General features: G+C 38.5%; 1 protein-coding gene across 4 annotated transcripts in view; it reads left to right on the top strand.

The window, feature by feature from the left end:
* Positions 1 to 24391, top strand: part of ABLIM2 (actin binding LIM protein family member 2) — a 126880-nt gene that overhangs the window by 56214 nt on the left and 46275 nt on the right. For all 4 annotated transcript variants that reach the window (XM_057365261.1, XM_057365260.1, XM_057365263.1 and 1 more), the window contains exons 4-7: positions 934 to 1049; positions 5602 to 5728; positions 7176 to 7269; positions 22464 to 22551. In XM_057365261.1, coding sequence (XP_057221244.1) covers positions 934 to 1049; positions 5602 to 5728; positions 7176 to 7269; positions 22464 to 22551 — 425 coding nt within the window. The remainder of the gene's footprint in view (positions 1 to 933; positions 1050 to 5601; positions 5729 to 7175; positions 7270 to 22463; positions 22552 to 24391) is intronic.

The following is a 24391-nucleotide window of genomic DNA, read 5'->3' as shown; positions in this document are numbered from 1 at the left end:
TGATGGCATTTGTGGGGGAATGCCATGCAGAGTTTTAATGAAATTTTAATGAAATGATCTGATCAGATGGACTTCACCATGAGGCAGAAGGTGTGTGTGGTGTTTGTGCCCCACTTAAGCCATATTTTGATAGCTTGGATAGGGATTTAGTTGGACATGAGCTTTGGGTGGAGTGAAATGTGTTTCTAAATCCTCACCATCCTTTGCTGCATGTGAAGTGATTTGTCCATCTGGTTCCCTTAGAGAAAAARCCTCAGCGGTTTCTGTGCCCAGACAAAGAAGTGCACAACAGAAAGCTTTTTGTTTTAAGGACGTTGATAAAAAGGAATGATTTAATTAAGTGTAAGGAGAGCTGTTGTTGAATAGGGAAAACAAGTAATGTAGACACTGTGGGGTTTATRACTGGGGTATTTTTTTTCCTTTGGGAGTTCACTAACATTTGMTTTCTGAGAACATAGATTAAGAGAAAGACTTTGATGTGGTAAAACTTGTGAGGACAAATGCTGGTTTTTAATGTATAAAAGTCATACTCTTGTGCAGCTATTTAACAACATAAAGCAGCTGCATTTGCCTCTACTTAACTCCCTGTATTGCCAGTTTTATTTTTCTTCTGTAATGATCCTCTCAATGATGAACCCTGGCTGATACTACACTTCTTAGATACACAAGRATTTGGGCTTGAGTGCTCACAGTGTTTTTGTATCTTTAGATGTTATTTGTTTTTGCTGAGAACCTGTAACCATCTGCATTTGAAGTTGCCTGTTTGGCATGTCCCTTTGATACTTAAGCCTCTAAGTGGCTGGAAAACTGAAGGAGAGCAGGGCGAGCAGAGGAAAATAAGCCAGGGTATAATCAGTTCCTTTATGGAAAGATATTTAATTTCGATAAAGGTGTGAGATTGCAACCACTTTGCTTTTGTTTCTGCTGTTGTAGGTTGCCTTTCCCTGCGGGTGACCGGGTAACTTTTAACGGGAAGGAATGCATCTGCCAGAAATGTTCCCTTCCCCCTTCCAGCAGCTCTGCCTCTTTCCCTGTACAGAACCTGCGGAGTAAGTACAGATTTCTGCTCTTTTCAGTCACTAATTCTTAGTTTGCACAGGTTTAAAAATGGAATTTTGCACTAATATGTGTAACTGGAACTCCTACACTATGCTGCGTCAGAGATGTCATGAAATACAATGTAGCCACATGAAGAACTATAGAGTGGTTTTTGGAGAAAGCCCACTATTAAAAAGAAACACAGATGGTGCCTAATAGGATTAACAATATATGGAACCTCTCAAAAAATTGATTAGAATGAGATAAATCAAATTATTTTGAGAAAAACATGATATAGATATTAATATTTTTGAGGATTTAGGCCAAATACAGCTGAAATAAAATCCAGCRTGAGATTTAATGATTTTAAAGTGTTCCAGTATTGCTTCATAAAATATCAGTGCTAGGATTGCATGGCTAAATAATGCACAGGAAGGGGTTTAATGTATGAAAAGTCACTGGGGGACAGTCACCTTGACCTCAGACTATCGTGCACTATCAGAAGRCACAAACACTGTTGGGAAGAAATGAATTCTTTTCACACTGACTTTTTTTTGCAGTACATCATAGTGGTGGTGTTGCTATGAGCTCTGCTCCTCTGCTGTTTTGCTCATGAAGTGCTGCCATGCTTTGAGAGTCCACCACTACCTTCATGTCATTAAACAGCAGCAGCAAATCAATTCAACAGCAAAGACAGAAAATTTTTAATGATCATCACACCAAGCTGGATTTAGCATGTTTGGGGAAGAGCCCCATGGATTGCTCATCTTCCTGCATAAGGAATCTAGCCCATTTCTTTCCTTTTTCATTCTGTTTTCTTTTCCCCCCATATTTCTTCACAGCACCTTCTCCTTTCTACAGTTTATCAGCAAAAGCTGCTTTTTGAATGCTCTGCGAGATGCTCTACTGATTCCTCTTATAATGCCATTCTCKTTTGGGATAGGATGGCCCTTCTTTTAGGTGCTTTCTCTTGTCATTTATTCCAGAGATGGATCATCCTTAGCCATCTTTGCTGTCTCCTTGTCAATGTGAAAAGTACCTTTGACTTTAATGGACATTGTTTGCCTGGTTGAGTACTGACAGAACAAGTTCATTTGATTATCTGTGATACDGAATCCTTTAATGTATTTATATTCCCTTTCTCTGTGCACACATGCACACTGTGGGCAGTTTTTCTTGTCACTGCACTGTCCTGGCTCTCGTGGGTCACTTCACCAAGTCTTCCCAGAGCACAAGTACCTGCAAACTTCAGCAAACCTCTTATCTCAGAGGAAAACAGCACTGGAAKYRTGTCTTTGKGGCAAAATCTGACCTTGGAAAAGAAAAGTTTAACTTTTCCCCAAATTAAATCTCAAACATACTTACTTAAACCTCAAAATCATGTCTCTTTTAAATCTCATTAGAAATGGATTAAGTCTTTCTATGGATTCCAATGGAATTTATTGATAATCTTGACTCAAACATAGATGATATCTGCCACACTGTAGGCTGGACTTGTGAAAGAATTCATCAACTCTGTTTTTCTAACCATGTACTGAGAGAGATGAGCTGTTAGAAATAAGGACTTCTCAAAGGGCAAACTGAGGCCCACACCTGGCCTGCAAGTAAACTGTGCCACAGTGTTGGCAGGATCCCAGATAAATATCACCCTTCACCTGTGTAGATTGTATCCTTTCTTATCTCTTCCTTACTCCCATTTCCCCAGTGCCTTGCAGTGCTGCTACAGCCCAGCATCTCCTGTTTCATGGTGACAGRAAAGCTCATGGGACTCAGGAAATTGGGTAGCAATGGTAGAATCTCTCCTTGTTGTGGGGAATGGACCTTTGATTGGTCCATGGGAAGCACTGCAGCATGAATTTGTGGATCACAGGTGTGTGCCTGTACACRTAGCAGGATATCTAAGAGTCTGACCAGTGACAATACACAGAAAATTGGCAGAATATCTAAAAAGATACTAAAGAATTTGGGAAACATTCAGATTAATATGTAATATGTGAAAGAGCAATATGTAATATCAGCTGTTTCCCAGTCTAGTCTAGAACCAGTGTTTCAGGAATAAACAAACATGGTCAGAGACATCCTGGTTAACTGAAATCCATTGTGGCTGKCTGTAGCTGTGCTATGTATTACAGAAATCAATGAATGGTGTATCTCCTTCTAACAACAGCTGTCTTGGAAAAGACTTTAATATTTCAAACAAGTGATTCTTTTTAGTAATTCACAAAAATAAGACTTCAGGCAAACTTATTCAAGGAACAAGCAGGACATTGAACCACTGTTACACTGGGTTTGTTCCTGTCCCAGAACTGTCTGATATGCACCATGTGTGCTGTTCACAGCCTATTGATCTCAGCAATTCTTTCAGCACATCTCTTGGGGCTCACTGAGCTCCCAACATCACTGCCCCCTCTGACAAGTCCTATTTTCATCYTCCCTTTTCCTCCTGACCTCCTGTGTGCATTCCACTTGGAGGAAATGAAGAATATCGAATACTTTTTTTCTGCCTGAGTCCTTGAATTTTTTATTATTCTGTAGTTACCTACCTATCTGTTTTCTTTTGTTTTATSAAACAATAGCTCTGAAAACCTCTTGTGACAGTGCTGATGTGGAGAGATAYTCCAGGAAGAATATCAACATGTAGCAGCAAATTGATGTGTTCTGCAGAGTTATTGGTTGAAATTAGTTGAGTCACCAAAGGATGCTGCATCCAAGATGGGAAGACAAGGATGCTACATCAGTAGGCAGTGTTGGCATAGCAACCACAATATTTGTTTGTAATTATCTGGCCCTTTGCAGAGAAAACAGCAGTTGGGAATACAAAAAACCTCACCCAAGCTTGAACCAGATGAAAGGTGAATGACATCTGAGCACATGATGTTGTATTCAGTTCATTAAATAAACCCTCAAGCAGTGAGATTAAATTAGATTACCAGATGAATCCCCAGTACAGGGGAGATCACAAGCAAATTTCTGATTGCAGTTAAACAATAGATACTGTAGAATACTGCAGGGAAAAAAAGGCCAGGCACACACCCAAATGTTCTTTTKTATTAGCAAAACTCAAATGTTCTGATCTGTACTGCACAAGCTTTTGTGCTTGTTTCCACGTACTGATGCTCTRGAGGGTCACATTAAAGTGACACATTATTGCTCCCTTAATGTGTTCCAAATCCACAAAAGGAAAATATGAACTATTCTTTATTGTTGTGCTCTCCGAAGTGAAACATTTACAATTTCACTTACACTGTCTCATTAGGGTCATGTTACCAACTAAATACAGCCTTAAATCAGAAAGTTTTTAAGAGGGCTGTTTAAATGTTTTAATGAGATCCTAGGTTTAAACTCCTTTCTTAACAAATAGATAAATCTTTTYAATGCTTTTGCATAGCTTTCTCTTCCGTGTAAGACTCTATGGGTTTTTTTCTCTCCTGGCATCTCTGAATCATTGTCTTTCAGGGTTTGTCTTTTCTCTAGAAAATTGTTGGTATATCTGAAGAATTCCTAAAAATAATGTGGGGTTTTGTTTTTTTTTTTTTTTCCCCATAGGGTAGAAGATATTTTATGGAGGATTAGAAGGMYTACTAAGACATTGACACTAGAATCAATTTATCACTGGCATTTATCCCTATTTTTCCACATATTCTGACTCTTCTAACTAAGAAAATCATACATAGACAGGAGATCTGTAGAGTGATGGATGAATGAGAGCTGGAGCTTGTAGGGTATTAGAGGGTTCATTTGGGATATAGAGAACCAGATCCCATGTCTGTGCAACATCTCTAAAGTGTCCACACTGGTGGACTGTTTGTGTGGAAACTGAGCACAGATAGTCAAAATCATCCACTGCTAAAAAAAAAAAAAGGCACCCAAAGCCCCAGAAAGTCTTGTTCTCAATTACTTTTTCTKAGGAGTATAGCTAGTTCACCTACAGCCTGTTTAACCAACATAAACTAACCTGTGTTACCCAGTTATTTCATGTTTTGCATGCACTTTTTGTTAGCACTCTTGGAACTTTGTATGAGTGAATTTCTATAGAGAATAAATATATAGCCATCACTTTCACATATAGAAATATCACTAATGCCTCTTAAACATCAGCATGTTTTTCCTGGTTAGAGGAAATTTCACATCAGAATTTCAGCTTGGATTCTTTTCATGGTTGTAAAAAGAATTTTTAAATAATAAATAAAGCTTGCAGATCCAGAAGAAAASTCTAATATGAAGAATCAATTATTTGTTTGACTCTTTTTAATTTCATTTATCAGTCTGATTTGCAATGCTTGAAAAATTAATGAGCAAAACTTAATATTTTTAAAACACAGTATGAATGAATTGAAATAAAGCTGAAGTCATCAGCTTTTTTCTTTGAYTGATGCATGTCTTGTAACAATGTCAGAGCATTCTAAGGGCAGGAACACTTGTCACCCATCAGTGAGCAKCCAGGAGTGAGCTGTGGAGCCCTCATGAGCTGTTACTGGAACACTGATGGATCCTTGCAGTAACCAACTGCTGCATGACCACATAAAGAATATGATTCACTCATTCTGGATTTTTCTCTTGCAGATTGTGGGGGTTGTGGTTCAGAAATAAAAAATGGCCAGTCCTTGGTCGCCCTGGACAAACACTGGCATTTGGGCTGTTTTAAGTGCAATACATGTGGCAAGCAACTGAATGCAGAGTATATCAGCAAGTAAGTACAGCAGTTTTCCTTTCAGCATTCTTTTAATGCCAAATAATTAATTTAACATTGCATACCCTTTATTTTTTGTTTATATATGTTTGGAGAGTTACATCAGAGATTAGAGTCCAGAGATGATGGAGTTTCAGAACCCGTGTCCCACTGTCTTTCAACAATTCTTTGGATTTAGATTAACACAAATGACATTTGATTTCACAGAAACTGATTTGATTTCACTTGCAYTGTAGAACAATATTATAAAAGGGTGTTCTTAAATAAGGTTTTGYATTGTCTCAATGTTGTACTGCTCTGCTATATTTTAGTATGGTGCTTTTTTTTCTTGCTATTTAATATAAACCCTACATAAATTGTAAAGATATATTTATTGTGAAATCCTCCTTTTAAAAAAGGCTCAATGCCAAACAAAATAACTCAAGAGAAGAAACATCCTGGCTTTAATTAGTTCAATTAATTATCGTGATAACTTATAGGTTAGTCTCTAAGAAACCAAACTTGCATGATATAAAATGAAATTCTGTGTTTCTCCAGGGAAATGCATGATAAAATTATGCCTCTGCCAATAAATCTGTCTGTGATCATGGGCTGTTTTAGCATAACAAATGAAACATATTTAACTATGTTTAAATATTTGAAACATGACAAGAGTCTCCAGTTTCTTCTTAGAGCAATTTGCTTTCATTCATCAGTTTAATGGTCTATGTGTACAACTTTGTAAAATTGCAAAATGTAAAATTAACAGGTTCTTTTCAGGGCAATAGTCCAAGTATTCTGGTCCTGATGCTTCAGAATAAAGGTTGAGACTCGGGTTTTTGTTCTTTCTATCTCTAAATTGTATCTGAAGTCACTTGTGGTGGTGAAATAGCTGGTCACATTGTGCATGAACACACTGCTGCTCAGGTTGAATTCTTGTAGGCACTGCTGGCTTCTGTCAAGCACATCCCCAAGATGTTTGATCCAAGTCAAGAATGTTAGTATGTTTATTTGTTTATGTGTTTATCAAAACTTGGTTTACAGACAACATATTTGAGAAATTACTCTCTGCAATCTCAGCTGAAGGATTAGGTAATATATATGTATTGGATTATAAATAAATTGGATTAATTAGATGATAAGTAAAGAGGGGAACAGTAACATATAGAAATAACTGGTTTTTTCCACAGAAGAAGTGGAAGAAATTAATGGTTAACACAATTAAACAAATGGTGTGAGGGTCTCAGACACTGAGTGTTGTGACAAGGCTGACTTTAGCAATAAAGTCCAAAATAGTTCATTAATTATTCTGCTTTTTGCAATATTAATAAATATGAGTATTTGGGATGCAGGAAATATCATAAATACCCTATGAATTGTTGCAACATTGACAAATTTTAGATGCATCATCTCCCAGTAAACTGTGAGGCTGCATAAACCAACATCTGCATGGCCTGTTCTTCCCCAGGGATGGTGTTCCATACTGCGAAACGGACTATCATGCCAAGTTTGGTATCAGATGTGACAATTGTGAGAAGTACATCACAGGAAGAGTGCTCGAGGTAAGGAGAACCTGTCATTCAAGCACATCTCAAAGTGTACAAAAAGAGTAGCTCTTCTGAGTTTAGTCCTGTGCTCACAACTGAGTGTGATGCAACAGATTAATGTTGCTTTCATTAAATACCAGGAGCCTTTTCTATAATCAGGTTTTTTGTTTCCTGTGGTAATTATTTGGTAATGCACAGACTCCTTAAATACATATTTATGGTACTGGACAATGATCAGGCAGCAGAAGTAAAAATGAATTTGTTGTCAGGCACATTTTAAAACTTGTACTRAATTCATTTGTAACTTCTGCTTTTTGATTCTCTTTTATGTTCCCCAAGATAGGATGAAGCTGTTGAAAAGTAAAATGAATTATTTGAACTGTGTTTTTGCATCCAGAAATGAGGTGTGTGGCAGAGATTCTTTTYTTTCTAAGAAGCAGGAGGTTGTTTAGTGTAGGTGCATGTTTGTGCATTGTGCAARGATTTTTATATAACTGACCAAGTGTCAGAAATTAATATATTCCTTTGATCTGAATAGAATTTATCCTTGGATCTTAGTGTATTGTTATAACTGTCAATATCATAAATTATCTACTTTTTCCTTCTGCTTTTCCCTGTATCTTGTGAAGTCCAARCATTACTGGAGTTAGGAAGAGTTGCTCAGTTCACTTGTTTCTCTTCATCAGCTAAAAAAGCCTGGAGAAGTCCCAAAGGACTGTTTCCAGAGAAAGATCTGCTTGGAGTTATACAGARGCTTAACTATCCAAGTAGTGGACAATTATGGCTTTTTAGGAACTGAGGAGCAAGTGTCCATATCAGAGAGAATCCCTATTGGATGGGGTGATGTRGAGTTAACATAAGGCATGAGTGGCTTTTCCATTAACCAAGGTTTTTACAGACTTCTCAGAAAAGGGTATTCTAAAAGGGAGTTTGAAAGAGTATAGAGACAGCTTTCTCACTTTTTTTGCAGATGGTTGTCTCTACTGGGAGAGGCAAAACAAAAGAAAACATTTTAAAAACATCAAAAATGTAAAAGGTGACCAGTGGAAGCTGTTTTATGTTTTCGGGGGTGTCAGCCTTTGATAATGAATGAAAGGGAGTGAGAGGTGATGGGATTTGAAGGTGAAGGTAATTAAGAGAGAGGTGAATGCAGACAGAAGAGTTAAAGCTGTGGCAAGTTTGAAGTGCACTYAGAACAATTTACAAGGTTTGATTAGTACTGAGATAGAAGAACAGAAGCTATAGTTTCTGTACTGACTCTCGGCTTCAGTATATTGTGTTTTTCTGTCCTGGTTCTTGCCTTGAAATATGTGCAAAAATGCTCTTTTTATGTAGTAATATTTTACCTGTAATGTGGTTAAACAGTAGCAYGTGATTAAGAACTGGTTCCTTACCATCTCTATGGGTAATAAAAAGAAAAAAAACAATAAAGATCTGCATAGTAACAGTATCAAGTCTGATTTGTGGGAGCACATGTGGCTGTAGTTGATTAGGAAAAGTTAAATTTTTAAAGCTATTTTATGAATTCTACCATGCCATATGATGGTTTTGGTTAATGTGTGTGTGTGTGTGTCCCTCTCCTCTCCCTTCCCCAGTGTTGCTCTAAGGGCAGCTCTGTAGCACTGATTCTCATCTTGCTGTGATATTGGTTCAGGCTGGGAGCTACTTTCACTGCTTGTGGCATTTAACTGTGGAAAATTACAAATGCAATGTTCCAAAAACTTGTGGAAAAAAGGGGATGAGGAGAAAGGACTTTCACAATCTATGAAAGCACAGGCATATCAGAGAGCCCTTATGTGAAGCMGGAGAGATAGGGTGAAGTTAGGATGAAGCAGGCAATGGATTTGAATGATTACAATGACATTTAATATCTGGAGACTTGTTGCAACAACCTGGAAATTTCATTAACTTTTTTTTTTATATGATTGTCCAAAACAGTAAGTTGGTTTGTGTGCAGCAAAGCTAATGAAGCTGGAATAGGGTGCATGTCACATGTCCCAGCACTCTGCTGTCACAGGAGGTCCTGTTCCTCATGACACATCCTGAGATTCCTTCTCCCACCCCCTCTGCTTTCCCAGGACATATCTCAAGAGYTTTCTTTACATTCCCCCTTCCTGTTCAAAAGCAGTCACTCACCCCATGAGCCTCCTTCCCTGGTGATCAGTCTGGGATTTCCATGAGCCTTTGGAAATATAAGGGATCACTTAAAATGGCCATTGAGTTTCGGTGTTGACCGTGGAGAGCAGCTGCTGAGGAGTCAATCAATGCACACACCTCGTGTCAGCAGGAAGCTGAACAAAAACCCATGGCCTGAGCAGATAGATTTGAAAGGACGCAGACACCGTGTCCATAGCTAACATGGTTAAGGCATTTGTTTTTGTGCAGCAGATGGATTTTTTCAAAGGCCTTGGAATTGGGGCTGATCTTTMCTCTCTCTCTGGTCTTGGTATCAAGCTCGATGTGTGTTTGTCACCAGCAGGCTAATTGATATATTTGTATAGCTCCTGGTTTGGAGGACAAAAAACCACAAAATAGTCATGGCTGGTTTTGTGTTGTAGGACATGTTCCTTGTGGAATTKTCTGGAATCCTGTGGCATTTTTCAAAATGTCAGTATTTCTTTATACCATCCTGAATATTATCTGGAGAAACACTGAAATAATAGGGCAAATTGCTATTAAAGGGGGGAAATCTTGACAGCAATACTTATTAGGCAGAGGAATACTCTCCCAAGGGAGCTGCTGGAAACTATCACTTAGAAAGTCTTGTAACAAGAYTGGACAAGGCACTGGAAAATCTACRTTAGGGAACAGTCCTGCAATGACAAAGGGAGGGACTATATGACCTAATAGGATTTTTTKCCATCTCTGATTTCTGTGATAATGTCAGCAAGACAGCTGCTTCCACAATTATTCTGTGCCCAGATTTTATAATRTTGTCTCCCTTTCCAACACTTGTTCATTTTAAGTGTTTATTCAGCAGAAAGGAAGGGAAAGTCAACTGGTGTGAGTTACTGATAAGTTAGAAAAATATGGCTGTTTTTGTAGGTTGTCAGCCAAATACAATGATGATTTAGTTACTTAAATTCTTCTCTCAGCCCATTTTCTGAGGGCCAGATTCATTCCATGTAGTAAATGGACTTAAACACAGGATAGCTTTGTTTATAATTCCTTTCTTGTTTCTTTCTTCCCCTCCAGTCCACCTTGGCTTGCACTCTCCCAGGGAGCTTGTACTGGAAAAGCTAAGAAAGGGGCTGAAAAGTTCATTTCTGGAGATGATAAATATAATTCTATTGCTTTTAAAAGCAACAGTTTTGCTGTTTTTTTTTTTTTTTTTTTTTTTTAAAAAAAAAAAAAAACCCTACCCACCACTGCATTTATGGGCAAGATTTCCTTTTTGAAGCATACAGAGCATTCGTAAATGCAAATCAGTCCTCTCCTAGAAGTTGTTTTATTTTGTTCCTGATAAATATTGATAAATCTGCCAGTTTAAGTGAGAAGAGAGGTTGCTGGAGTTAACTTTAGTAATTTGACTTAAAATGCAGTGTGACCAAAAACCTCTAGGGAGAGAAAGGATTTATTTCACTGCTTATGCTGTATCTCTGCTGCCAATCCTGCAATAGTTATGATCATGCAATAACAAACATTTTAAAATAACAAGCCATTGATTTTTATGACCAGCCATTTCCMTTTTGTTGTGTTGCAATCTATTTAGTGCATTTAGCACTAAAAATATTTTTCTCCTTTTTTTCTGTACCAAGTAGCAATTTTTTAGTTAAAATTTCAACTTGTGCTAATAAGCATATCAATAAAAATGTGTAGTTGCCTTTATATATATATATATATATATATATATATATATATATATATATATAATTTCTTATGATAATTCAGAGCCTGTTGCAATCCCCCTCCAATCAAGACAGCACTTTTTACTCATTTTCTCATGTTTAATCCGTCTTTTAGTTGCGTTTTTCTGGGGGAGGCAGAGATGTGTTGTCTGTCTCCCAGTCCTTCCCACWCAGCAGGTTGTGTAAAAGGTTTGGAAAGCTGTTGAGGTGCATGGCAAAGCTGTGTGACAGCCAAGGACTCCTCCTCATCCTCTCCTTGGAGGCACGTCTGGGATTCCTTAACATCTGATACTTAGAAACTTCATCTCAATTCCAGCCCCTCTCTGTTTTAAAGAGGTCCGTGTATAGTTAAAAATTCTTTGGATACAGATTGATTTTTAGCTTTTTAAAAATTTTTCTCCCCTTTAATTGATGAACTCTAAGGAGAATTTATAGAGAGTAGTCTTAGTTCTTCTCAACTTCTATTTTGCAAAACTGAGTGGAAATTCTTCTCTGCTCATGGCAACTCCAGGCTTTTCTGGTGATGCTGTGGACCTTCTCATTGTGGATTCCTAACTGGACTCCCCCTCTTTCAGCATGGATGCTGAAAGATGCCTCAGAATGCCTCACCACTATCTTGTGCAGTGATAGTAACCCCTTCTACTATTTCTAGACAAAGTCCTTTCCTGGTATATCTCACACTGGTGTGATTTTTTTTTTTTTTTCTGTGGGTGTTTTAACATTGACAGTGAGATGTTACTTGGTGGGGAGGGGTTCTCTTCATCTGCTCTTYCAGCTGGTGGTTTCCTGCAGTGTCAGAGGAAACTTCCATATCCAAAGATAACTTCTGGGGATGTTTTAATGGCAAACACAAAACAGGCTATGAGGTGGTCATGATTGCTCCCATAGGAACCTGCATCCCAGAGGTGGCCAAAATACCCCTCAGGGGTATTTTCAGCACTTGACTTTTATCTTCAACTGTCCCATGGTTCACAGCTACGTGACCGTGGTGTAAATGTGTCTTAGAAGGGCTATTGAAAAGAGCTCTATCCCTTAGAGCAGTTGGAACCATTTTTATGTTTAGTACCAGACATCCTAACCGGGCAGCATGGCACACAGTTTATGTGGGGGAAGAAAGGGTTAACATTTTACTTGTTTACCTGTATGTGTAAATGTCTAGAAAAACAAAATCAATGTATGGTTTTAAAATCTATTMATCACAACCATATGTTATTTTGAAATGAGGGAACAAATGCAGTAGGCACTGGACAGAAATGAGACTRGAAATACCAGTAATTTATATGTCAATTAAATGTCACTTATACTTCAGTGGCTTATTAATTAAAACATGAATCTTATTTTTTTGTAGTTTGTTTTTGCTTTGCCCTAGGGTTTYGCTGATTTTGTTCGCAGCCACATCTACTTTGTAAATCGATTGCCTTTCCCTTTGCCAAAGTCTCAGTGTAGCACAGAGACGATACTAATTCTTTACAGCAGGGAGTACAAATTTCTGCCTGCGGTGTGGAAGAATGGTTCATTCTGCAATGTCTGTTACCCTGCTGCYTCATTAACAATAGGACCTACTGATGTGTGAAAGGTGCTTGAGCAGCTTGTTACATGGGCATTATTAGTGGAACATGCAATAAAGGCGCTCTGTGTGTACGAGGGAAGGRTTCCCTGTACCAGGGCAGCCTCGGGAAGGCTGTCAGAGCAGCAGAAGCATCCAAGTGGCAGTGCTAYCTTCCGTAGGAGCTGCTCTCTACGCCAGTTTTCTCCCCTCAACTGAGAAGAAGGAAAACTGTTGGAAAGACACATCTAAATAAATCAGCTTTASCTTTTGCAAAAGGAGACCATCCAAGGTAGGAAACGTTAACTAGCCCTTTCAATGCATAATGTTTGCTGAGATACCAGGCTTTTTTGCAGCTTGGGAATGGTCTCTGGTTTGATGCCACTTGCATTTATCTGGGGCTGCTGGCTTCAAAAGGCAGCTTAATCATCAGCACATTGTATCTGAATTTGGCTGAGTAAGAGTTAATTGACAGTTGACCTAGACTTTCTGCTTTAAAACAGCCATCATTAAATATACTGTCAGCAGGCAAATAAATAGCAATGCAAATGGTTCTTTTTCCTTAGCTTTTAGCCTTTTCTGTAGCCCAGTTATATTGATGAAGTTTAGATGAATTCACCTCATCTTTCTCCCACTTGCACCCTTTCCCCTTTTTAGCCACCTCTCAAGAAACCTAGAGCTACACCTATCTGTATTTATTTTCTGAACTGCTAAAAACTCCCAAATTATTAATGTGCCAGGAGAAAACAATACATTAAACAAAACTGTTTGCACAGCTTTTACCCTGTAAACAATTGTTAAGTTTATTGAGGAGCACTGATTGCCTTTTGATAATAGTTACAAACTGTTACATTTTTACCGAAGTAAGGAGTTCTGCAAACTATTCCTGAATAMCACAGAAAAGTTCAGAATTTGAGGGAAGCTGGTTGATGGAGAAGAAAGAATGATCGTTGCACATTTTGTGGGAGTTTTTTTWWAAWTTYYTTTTTTCARTTGCTTSCTTGCTTTTCTGTTGAGAATTCCTCCCACATGTATGGGGAAAGTCCTCAGTGGTGCTGCTGTGATTTGTGCTTGTGTGGGTTTGTGTGTGTTAGTGCATAGTTTGATTCTTGAGCCTGGCAGATTTGTGATGTCCACTGCCTTTCCTCATTATGCAGAAATGTTGTACCAGTTAACTGTCTTAAATTGGCTGAACTGATTAACTAAAGGATCAAAGGAGTGATTTTAGTCTCACCCTGGTATCTGCTGAGCCTCAGACCCCACCAGCACATGGTCTGCCAGTCACTGCCTTTCTCAGCCGTGTCTTGCTGTGATAATGCATAAATACCCAGCATTATTTGCATAAATATCCAGCACTACAGCATTTGAGTATTTTGACCATGTGAAATGATGCACTTTATGGATGTTTTCAGTCCCTCATCCAGTTACTGGTGCAGTTTTTCACTCCTGGTGGTCCTGTGACCCGTGCCAGGGGAATGGTGCTGTCACAGCTCTGCAGAGCCCTGGACCTCCCTTGACCCAGGCAGCAGCACAAGCACCTGCCTGCAGCTCTCTCYGTAACCATGGCAGTGGTGCAGCAGWAAGTGCACTCAGTGACAATTGCCTTTGTTGATGAAGTATCTCCAGGATGCTCTGGCCCAYGTGAAAACAGTTCAGCATGTCTCTAATTGCAGGAGAGCAGCCTGGGACTCATTTCTTGTAGCTTTAACATTTTCTCATCCTAGTAACCTTCAGCATTTTTTGTGCTTTTTCAAATTTCTTTTTGCCCCMCCAGAAGTAAGAACTTCTGAATGGTACATTGAACTGAAATAAGTGGATTATGTCTGAAAGTAGAAACTTCCTACTTTCAGGAARGATTATTAATGTYAGTTCTGCATATAACAGTGGCAATTCCAGWCCCAGCTAAATCTGGTGATCTGTAATAGCAGTCCTTATTCAGGCACAGAATGAGAGGCAGCTTCTGTTCTTAGATGGTTACAGCCCAGATCACCATGTTCAGCGTGAAAAGAGCTGTGCTGGCTTCATCTGATAAATCAGGCTTCATCTGATAAATCAGGCTGTTTCTCCAGGCCTGTTCCATGTTGGTCGGGCTTCATTCTTCCCATCTGAAATGGGTGTGCTAAATGCGCAGCTGCAAAGTTGAAAATTAAGGGGAATATGTCTGCAAGTCATCTTTGTCCTTCTTCACTCCCTCTCCCCTATCAAGAGTTGGCATAAGTGAGAGCCAGCTGCAGCTTGTCTTGGCCCCTAGGTGGGTTTTAAGGAGTGGGAAAGTAGAAAAGAAATAAAGGAGATTTGTTGAGTAAATGGAAAACAGAAGGCTCTTCCAGTCTCAGTGGGTGGCAAGAAAAATTGCAAAGCTGAGAAGACAAAAGAGGCAGRTCACTCTCTCCATAACAAAAGCAACTGAGTGCAAAATCAGTKGTTTTGGGCATGACAGACCATTTTGGTTTGCAAGAATATTTACCAAATTCTCTAGAAAAAATGCACTGTTGTCCTTTTGCAGATTTTACCTGACTGTGGCAAGGCTGAATTTGCTCCTGAGCCAGAACTTGTTTGCAGATGTCACAGAATGAGATTACAATTGTAATACTGCTATTTTCCCTTCTATTATTTCTCTTTTTTTCCTCAATTATCCCCTCTATGGTTTTTTTAATTACTTTTTTTTCCTCCTACAAGCAATAGAAAGTTCTTCTGAGAGTCCAGTACTATAGCAAGTTATCATTCAGAGATAAATGTTCCTATTGATACATTTGATCTGTACCTTATACCTGGAAGAATAAAGAGTGTGTGGGAAGCAGTTAAAATGATTCAAATGTGGGTGGGAATTCTCAAGGCCCTGCAAAGCACAGCAGGATGAGCCAGAACCAAGACAACATATGAAATAACTGCACATGTGAGATCACTGATGCTGTAAGTAATGCTGCAGGTGCACCTAGTGAACATTTCACATGACAGTTTCTTGGCATCTAGCAGGATGACAAATGAATCCAGTAAGGAGGAGATGAGGAGAATGATTGATACAAAACATTACACTGCATTTACAGTGGTGTAAATCCTGATGAAAACAGTTCATTTGCTCTGGCACGCTGTTGAAGTGACTCAGTGGTGAGTCAGGTCCACTGTGACTAAGAGAATTAGTGAGAATTTTCCTCCACAGAATTGTCTTTAACTTCTGGCTCTCACACTTTTTTCTCCTCCATGTTTATGTTGTATGACATAAACAATAGATATYTTGCCAAATACCTCTGCCCTGATGATGTTGCCAGTCCCTTCAAACTCAGATGATATGACAGCTGTTTACTCACTTAACCATTACTGTGTACAACTATTACTGAGTAACTGTTCCAGTCCTTCTGTKKCATATGCAAAACTCTGGCTTTGCTGGAAATGCTAATGGAGATTTTCTGTGATTCCACTTAAAGATGGAAACTGAGCACAGTGTTCTATTCCAAGCACAAAGGTTATTTTCTGAATAGCATCGCTCTAATTTGAAAATACCCCTTAGAATTCAGTTTATGGAGGCCACTATAGTCCTTGTGATATGGCATTATGTCAGTGCAGTGGCAGAGTTATCAGTGTGTGTGTCCATTGATAACACTCAATGGTGATAACACTCAACTTCTTCATGGTGCTCTTGAGACAAAGACAGGAGGACAAACATCTGAGCCTTAGATTTTACAGAGCCTTTTGGACTGAGCCCACATTGTGCAGTGTGGATTGAAGTGCTGGCCAAGAGCAGGAGGGTTGTATTACCACGTGGGAGCAAGCAAGAACAGCCCCWGATTGAGTTTGCCTAATTGGTGGAATAACTTGATAGCAACATTTTCTGAGCCAGTTCTGTGCTGTTAAGTCACAGTTATTAAATAACAYCTAATGTAGTTCTGGGAGCAGAAATTAAAACCTTAGGCAAAGTCAGGAAACTGCATTACTTACAGAAATTGTGAATTTGCCTTCATAAATTAATGCAGTGACTGATTGGGCTATTTAACAACAAATGCTGTATCTCATTCAAAACTTTATTAAATTTCATAAAGATGAATATCTGGAGTTCCTTTTTATACCTGTGCTTCATTATCAGTTTCCTGTACATTTCTGGCACCTAAAAAAACAGTTCATTCACATAATGGTGTAATATCTCAGTAAAAACAATAATTTGGGGAATGAATGAAGAAATATAAGCAGGATGAATTTAATATCTGCTAAAGGACTTTGTTGATTTTCCACCTTTTTTGATTTATATACTCTGAAAAAGAATATTCACAGTGAAAGTAAGTGCTCCTCAGTGTTGAGTTTAAAATGATAGATAATGAAGCAGAGCTGAAAGCATAGATAGTGGAAGCAGAACAGAGCCAGCAGGTTTTTAAGAAAATCTTCCACAGACTGCAAGAGCTAGCAATGTGAGTTTGTTGGAAGACTACCATGATAACTGAGGGGCTGGAGCACATATCCTGGGTAGATACTGAGGGAGCTGAATTTGTTCCGCCTAGGAAAAGGATGGCTTTAGTGGGATCTCATAGCAGAGTTCCCATAGCTGTGAGGAACCCCTTGAGGATATGGAGACAAGCACCTTGCTGAGGCACATGATGGGAGAGCAGGAGACAGCTGTCATAAGTTAAAGAAGGGATGTTCTGACTGGATAGAAGGAAAAACAAAATCTCTAAGAATAACTACTAACCATCGGAGCAATATTCTAAAAGCTTTTCTGTATTCAGCTGAAGAAACTCCTGAGCAGTCTGTTCTGAATTGAGCATCAACCCTGTTTTGTGCAGGAGTCTGGATTAGATGACCACCCGAGGTCCTTCCCTACCTGAATTATTCTACCATTCTGTGGTCACTTGCACACTTCCTGCCTTTAAMTTGAATTATATTTCTATTGCCTGTACTGTGAAGTTTACCTGAAGGAATTTCAGTGTCCTTTAATGAATGGGAATGTCCACATGAATKGAAATTACTCAGGAAACAGAAACAAAATGTAGAAGAGAATAATTTGTTGTCTCATCAAAGTTTTAAACTTTCACCCATCCCTGCATTGCCTAAGTGTTTTTCCCCTGCCCACCCCATGCAACTAGTAACTTCCCTCCACTTAAGCAACACGTAGTCAACTCATATATCTTTTATAAGATCTTTAATCCTTTCTTTTAGGTTGAGAAGCTGCCTGATGGAAAGGCTTATTGACTGCCGGTGGTTTTGTGCTTTATTCTGTTTCCCTTTACTTGGACAGGTGGTTGTCTGSTCATGACGCAGCTCTCTAACAAATTTGTTCCATGTGAAAAGCTTTTAACTAAGAATGCTTTATACCAGTGTTCTGTGGGCTTTGTGGGTCAGGCAGCTGCACCATGCCCTGGCAAACCCACAGGCTCTGGCTGTTTTTAATTATTTCTGTTCAGGATAGGATAGAGTTAGGACTTGATTTGGGGATTTTAGARTATGAGGCCGGCAGGTTTTGGATCTACCTCAATAGATAATGTTTAATGGTAATGAGGAACTATTGCAGCCACTACATTATATTATACTCTTAAAATGGAAAATATGCTTTGATATGATTGAATCATTGCAACAGTCTAACCTTTTGTCACTTCCACAAACTCTGTACTCCCAGCAATAAAAGATGAAAATAACCACTCTGCATTTTGATAACAAGATAGGCGGGTTTGATTTCTTTTTTTTATTGTTGTTATTTTTTCTATATACAGGAAAATGTTTACTGGTAGTTTTTATTTCTCAGGAACATAATCAGATAGTTGTAAGTTCATMTAACATAYTAAATTATTTTCTGTACTTTCCATCTTCCCTTTGCTAACTACTTCATTGACTAATGCAGTGAGWTTCTTAGACTTCAGTGATGAGCCAGACATCAGAAATCTTGAGTCTTCATTCCAGGACTCAGCTCATGCTCTGAGCTTTAGGCTGCTCAATCTCTCATGTGTCAATCAATAAGCAGTTGTTGCTCATCAACTGTAATAAAATTTTATMTCAATCACACTCCCAGAAACAGCATGAGAGGCCAGACAAGCAATGTCATTGTGATAGAGTTACAATATTATGCATATCTCCTTTTGTATATTCTACCATTTCATCAGTTATTGCAGCCATAGCCAGAAAATGAGCAGAGTTTTTCGCTGAGCTGTCTGCAATAATGTAATATATTTTTCCTGAGTGATGACAGCTAATTTAAAACTCAAACTTAACTAGTTAAGGTTATTCCTTTTGATATGAATTACTCTAGTTTTGCTAGTGCTGCATGTTTTCCAGGCCTGGCGATCATTCTGTTCTGAAGACTTGCAAATAACACTCTTTACAGTGTTCAAATTGTGCTTGGAATGATGAGAATCGTATTTGTCAAATCAGGTTTATTCTTCTTTTAGCTGCTTTAAGCCCTGAAGTTATAAGAAGTGAGAAAAGGTGATTGTATGTACMATTGCAGGGCTTTCTGGTCCTGTTTTAAGTTGAGCATGGCTTTGTCTGTCCATGTTCTGTGGTAGCARCACCACAATGGTCCCTGTGCTCAGGGTGAGGACTGCAGGAGGTCCTTGGCTCCCTGGTGAAACATTCCTCATGTTCATCAGCCCAGAARGCTCTTCCTTCTCTGCAGGGGACACTTCACATTCAAAGGGGTTTGTCATACCTGAAGGGGAAGAAGTGGCTCAGAATATTTTGTCTCAGTGTTGAGGACTCTGCTTTAAGTTACACACTACGGGTACAACTCAGTGATTGTGGAATCAGTGACTGTGTGGTGCATAGTCAGCTGAAGAGACATTAAACTGTTGGTAATGTACAGTATTACTAAGGACAYATTTTGCTATCCAGGTTTGAGGTAATCTCAGCTGAAAATTACTCTTCAAATTGATCTTCACAATAATGCTCTCTTCACATCTGGGCACAGACCTGGTGCAGTCTCGAAGCAAATGTAGGATATTGAGGAGCTTTTTTACCATCTACCACTTGAACCATGAGAGATCTCTCAGAGATGAATGTCACTTCTTCTGTGCTCTGTGCATGTTGGTATTTTATTAAACACTGAGACAACAATCTGTCAAACTAAGCTTTCAAACTGTGCAAAGAAGAAGTAACCATATGGTTAGGAATTTGTTTGCTGCAATGAACTACCTCACATCAATATAAGCAAGAAGAGAAGAAATAATGAGGCCGTTATTACAACTAAACCAAAACCATGAAATAGTTGCTGCCCTGAGCTTATAAARTATCTGGGYTCTGCTGGAACCAATTGATCATCTRTGAGATGAAGCCCCTGAAATTGAAGGGACAGGAGAAAGAGGGACAATGATGAAATCCACCTTGGCATTTACCCAATCATTAATTACTCTTAAAATTCAGACTCAGGTCCTAGATTTGAATACAATTTATGATATCTAATCAGGGTAACTGCATATACTTGTCAATAAATTGTATTAGTTAATTCCTSCATCAGCTGCCTCGCCTCAGTTCAGCTGGCACCTCTCATTTAGAAATATGGTGCAGTCTGTTTTAAATWCTTTCAAAGGACAAAGAGTCTGCTGGGTCTTGTCTTCTGTATTTGATGAGAAGAGGGACAAAATAAAAAAAAAAAATTAAAAGGGGTGACAAAAGCCACTGTCAGTGCTTAGACTTATATGAAATTTTTTGAGTTTGTCCCATTTTAATTCAGAGACAATTATGCAAAATCCTTTGGAGTTCTCCTGGTGTGATCATTAGCAAAAGGATCACTATACTCTTCTCCCCTAATTTTTCTGTTATTGTTGTGTCTAAGTTATAAAAGAGATGTTTCTGTGCCATTCTGTACCTAGTTGGTATTACTGACTACRCAAAGTGAATTAAAATTATGTATTTGGTTGTACTGTTAAATTTGGGGAAATTGCTTTGTTGTGTGATGCATCCAGGTTATCCCTTAGAGAATGTTAGCCTGGGAATTGTATTGGCTGTGCTGAATCAGCTGAGTTATTGAGGCCTATGCATTCCATTWGCAATGCTTGTGCAGTGCAAACCTTCCAAGGAAAATGATATTTCTTTCCAGTTTGATATTCCAAGCATAAATTTATCTGGTGGTAATYAATTAATTAAGTCTGTATTTAAACACCTGCACTACAGCAAGCAATTTTAAACCTGAAGTTTAAGCTCAGTACTGATACTTTGCAGGCTGGTTCTTTAAAGGTGTCATCACAAATAATTATGACCATCTTCCACATTAAAAATTGCAAAAATCACCCTGAAATCTGCACAAATGGCACCATAGAAAGAGAGAAGTGGAGAAAAACTGTTCTCAAAATGGCAGCTCTGGTGTGATGTGCTGCTCTTCTTTATTGCCAGTCCAACATGCTGCAGTAGGTTTCCATGAGTGAATCAAGTTAGCACTGATGAAGTAAAACCAAAGGTTCTTTAACCTAAATTTACTCCCATGATTGATATTGTGAATGGCAAAATAGCCCCCATACACAGATTACGTTCTTTAGTATAAATACCTCTGAGAGCTTTGAAATTTAGTGAATGAGAAAGGGTTAGAAAAGTCCTCCTTGTAGTAACAGGACTAAATTTCTAGATYGATAGAGGGGGATTTACAGTGCAGTGCTGTGAGAGACAGTTCATGGCTGAAGGCAGTGGGGCAATAGTTGATAGTAAATTCATAAACACACACACAGTCCTAGTAGCACTTGGAATGTTTGTCAGATAAGCAGGTTATGGGGCATTCTACATGGAACAAAATTTGAACATTTTTAACTTCAGGAGAATTTCTGCTGAAGTCAGGCTTAGCYTAATCTTAAACCTACTTTACTTTTGTTCTAAGCTGTAGAATTACTTGTTCCCCTGGCTTTTGTTCCTAGTGGAAATGGCATTGACCTTAAGCCATTTACATCACGGTCAACTCTGCCTATCATGGAAGACTGGGGGATCAAAAAGGAGAAAGGAGAGGCCAAGATTTGGCTTTTAGTTCTATAGGGATTTTGAAGAGTGAGGAGTGCTGGGAGCATGTGCAAGAGCTTTCTTTGGCACGTTGAACTCTGTTTTGTGAGTGCCACATCAAAGGTGGGTGGGAGTGCAGTTTTGGGGGACTGGCCCATGTTCTTCACACAGCAGAGCACAATTCCCTGAGTACCATTTTTGTCACTGTCTCAAGCTAACATTGCAGGTAATKGAGAATTTAAATATATGAAAATTGGTAAGTTACTAAGCAGTTCTGAGTGAAGTGAGGGCTCGTTCCAGTCAGTGAAAATGGTGGCATTGAATTATGTGAACAGATGGCAGAACTCTTGGCCTGTCTGTGTGGGGGAGTCAGTGCAGAGTACCCAAAACTGCTCTGAACTTACAGCCCTATAACCAGGCTGCACCATTCCTCATGGAAACCCTTTAGYACAAGTTACCTGCAAGACACTTTCAAAGCAGCTACAAACATTCCTTGCACAGAAATGCTCTTGCTGAGCATTGAGATTATATGTTCAGTTGAAGTATGATGAACATATGGCTGAGTTGCAAATCCATGCTCAAAGTCATGACCTCCCAAATTCCTTGTGCAGGTAAGTCCTAAGCTATCCTGCACTTGGTTTRCTGGGAAAATCTGTTCATTGCAKAAATTTATCTCTGTCCTGTAAATTYGSAGAATTAAATATTGCACATTAACTTTTTTTGTGTGTGTGTGTMGGCAAGACCATAATTACATTTTAAATCCTGAATTGTCTAGAATGAAAAATTGTTATTGTGGTTGTAGGAGATTATTGAACTAATTGTTAACTAATTCAATTAGTCATATTCAAGAAGGTGGAAGAGAAACTCCTGCAAAATTGATYAATATGCTTAATCATCTGTACCTTCTTTCCAAACAGGCAGGAGAAAAACATTATCACCCAACCTGCGCACGATGTGTCAGGTGCAATCAGATGTTTGCAGAAGGAGAAGAAATGTATCTTCAAGGTAAATCAAACAAACAAAAAATAAAAGATTGCACTTGGCTCTCTTGCTCACACCATGGGCTTGCACAGGAGAAATTCAGTGATAGGGAAGGACTTGTGCAAAAAAGTATGCAATGGGAAAAAAAGTCATTTAACAGATATGAGCTGAAATCCTTCATATGTAGCAACTTTTAACTCTACTAAACTGATCAAAGAAAACTGCCYACACAGTTAAATACAGGGGCAAACACCAGAGAAAATGAAGGCTTTTGCATATGTCTTTGATTGGCAGTATCTTTYCAAAGGAAAACAGAAAAGAGAAACTCAGTAGGATGTGGAAACTGCAAGGCTGGTGTGTGATCCTGAAATCACATGCCTGCCCAGATCTGTGTTTACAACTTTGCAATTGTCTGTGGTTTTCTAGAAGCATACTTTGAAATCTTTCCTTAAGCTGGAAAAGTTAGACTTTATTTAAAACACAGCAGGTCTCAGTAAGATCTAATTATGGTTTAGTACTTTATTTAAAATGACAATTTTATTGTCACTTTGGTTTGCAACAAGAACTAGCTCATTAAAGGACATAGTGATATTTGTCTGTGCTCATGAATTCTCCCTCTGGAGCCAGAAAATGCTGTGGTGCCTCCAACTGGAAAGGATCTTAGCAGTACTAAAATCCCATGGGAAATCAATGCTTTAAAAGAGTTTATCAAACTACAAATTTGTTTCTAGATTTCAAATCCCCTGGAACTCATTTGCAAGTCAATCTTTTTAACTTCCATTTGTCATAAGGGTGSATATTTCTTAAATTTGGTTCTGATTATTAGTTCAAATAATAGCAGGCAATGCTYRGGTCCTATTAATTTTGATCCATCTTACCATATTTTCTGGTGCATGAAATGTTTGTATCAGCTTGCTGTCAYACCCTCTCTGTCTTCACAGGAAGAGCAGTTTCCATTAGAAACTGAAAGATTTATGTTCAGTTATTTGGACTGCCTAACCTGTTAGATAACGAARAAATGTCACAGCCCAGGGTTTTATAACTTCTTCATCCTTTTCATAAAGTACTGTTAAGTTACTTTAGTTGTTGCATATCCCTTAGCAGAGTTTTTCAGTGGTCATCCAACAGACAAATTTTGAGTGAAAGGACTTYTTTTCTTCAGTGTGAAAAAGTTCCTCAGCTAGTATCTAAATACTTGTTAAATCCATTGGATAATTTATAGCAATTTATGGGACAAATGGGGCAAGCCCAGACCCACTTGTAATTGGAARATAATTTAGCATTAAATTTAAAGGTGCTATAAAATGTTTCTTAGTCGTTCAGTAATAAAAAAAAATCAGTAAACATAATATATCTGGTCTGTACTTATCTGGTCACTACTTTAACTGCAAGAGTCTGGGTTAATCTGGGTTATTTTGTGAAATAAATTCTAATGATCTCCATCTGTCTTCTGGGAAATAGATTTTCTGTTTTCTATCTTGTTTCCAAAATCCACTAGTTAGAAAACTATCAAACTACTGTGAAAACAAAGCATTTCCAATAACTCTTCTTGGTRCTCTCCACCCAGTGTAAACATTAAATATTTATTACCCAAAGGTTCTCAACTTCCCGTTTAGTCAGGCAGAAGTTGCAGTGCACTCATATTTTTTAACTGTGTGGAGCTTTAACTTGTGGCTTTTCTGAGCTCAGACTGGCATCAACATAAAGGTTCCTTCTTACTATTAAAACTCACAATTAATTACTGTGTTTTATATCATTACACACATTCCACTTCCACTGAGCACTGTTTTGAACATCATGTTTGAGATCTTGAAATACTGTTTCCCTTTGTGACCAGTGCAAAACTATTCAAGTTTCTATCTCA

The sequence above is a fragment of the Malurus melanocephalus genome, unplaced genomic scaffold (genome assembly GCF_030028575.1).
Source record: "Malurus melanocephalus ecotype Western Australia unplaced genomic scaffold, MMel_1.1 scaffold_50, whole genome shotgun sequence".
In the NCBI taxonomy this organism is placed as follows: domain Eukaryota; kingdom Metazoa; phylum Chordata; class Aves; order Passeriformes; family Maluridae; genus Malurus; species Malurus melanocephalus.
The sequence above is the reverse complement of the archived record's forward strand: the minus strand, read 5'-3'. Positions and strand labels throughout refer to the sequence as shown.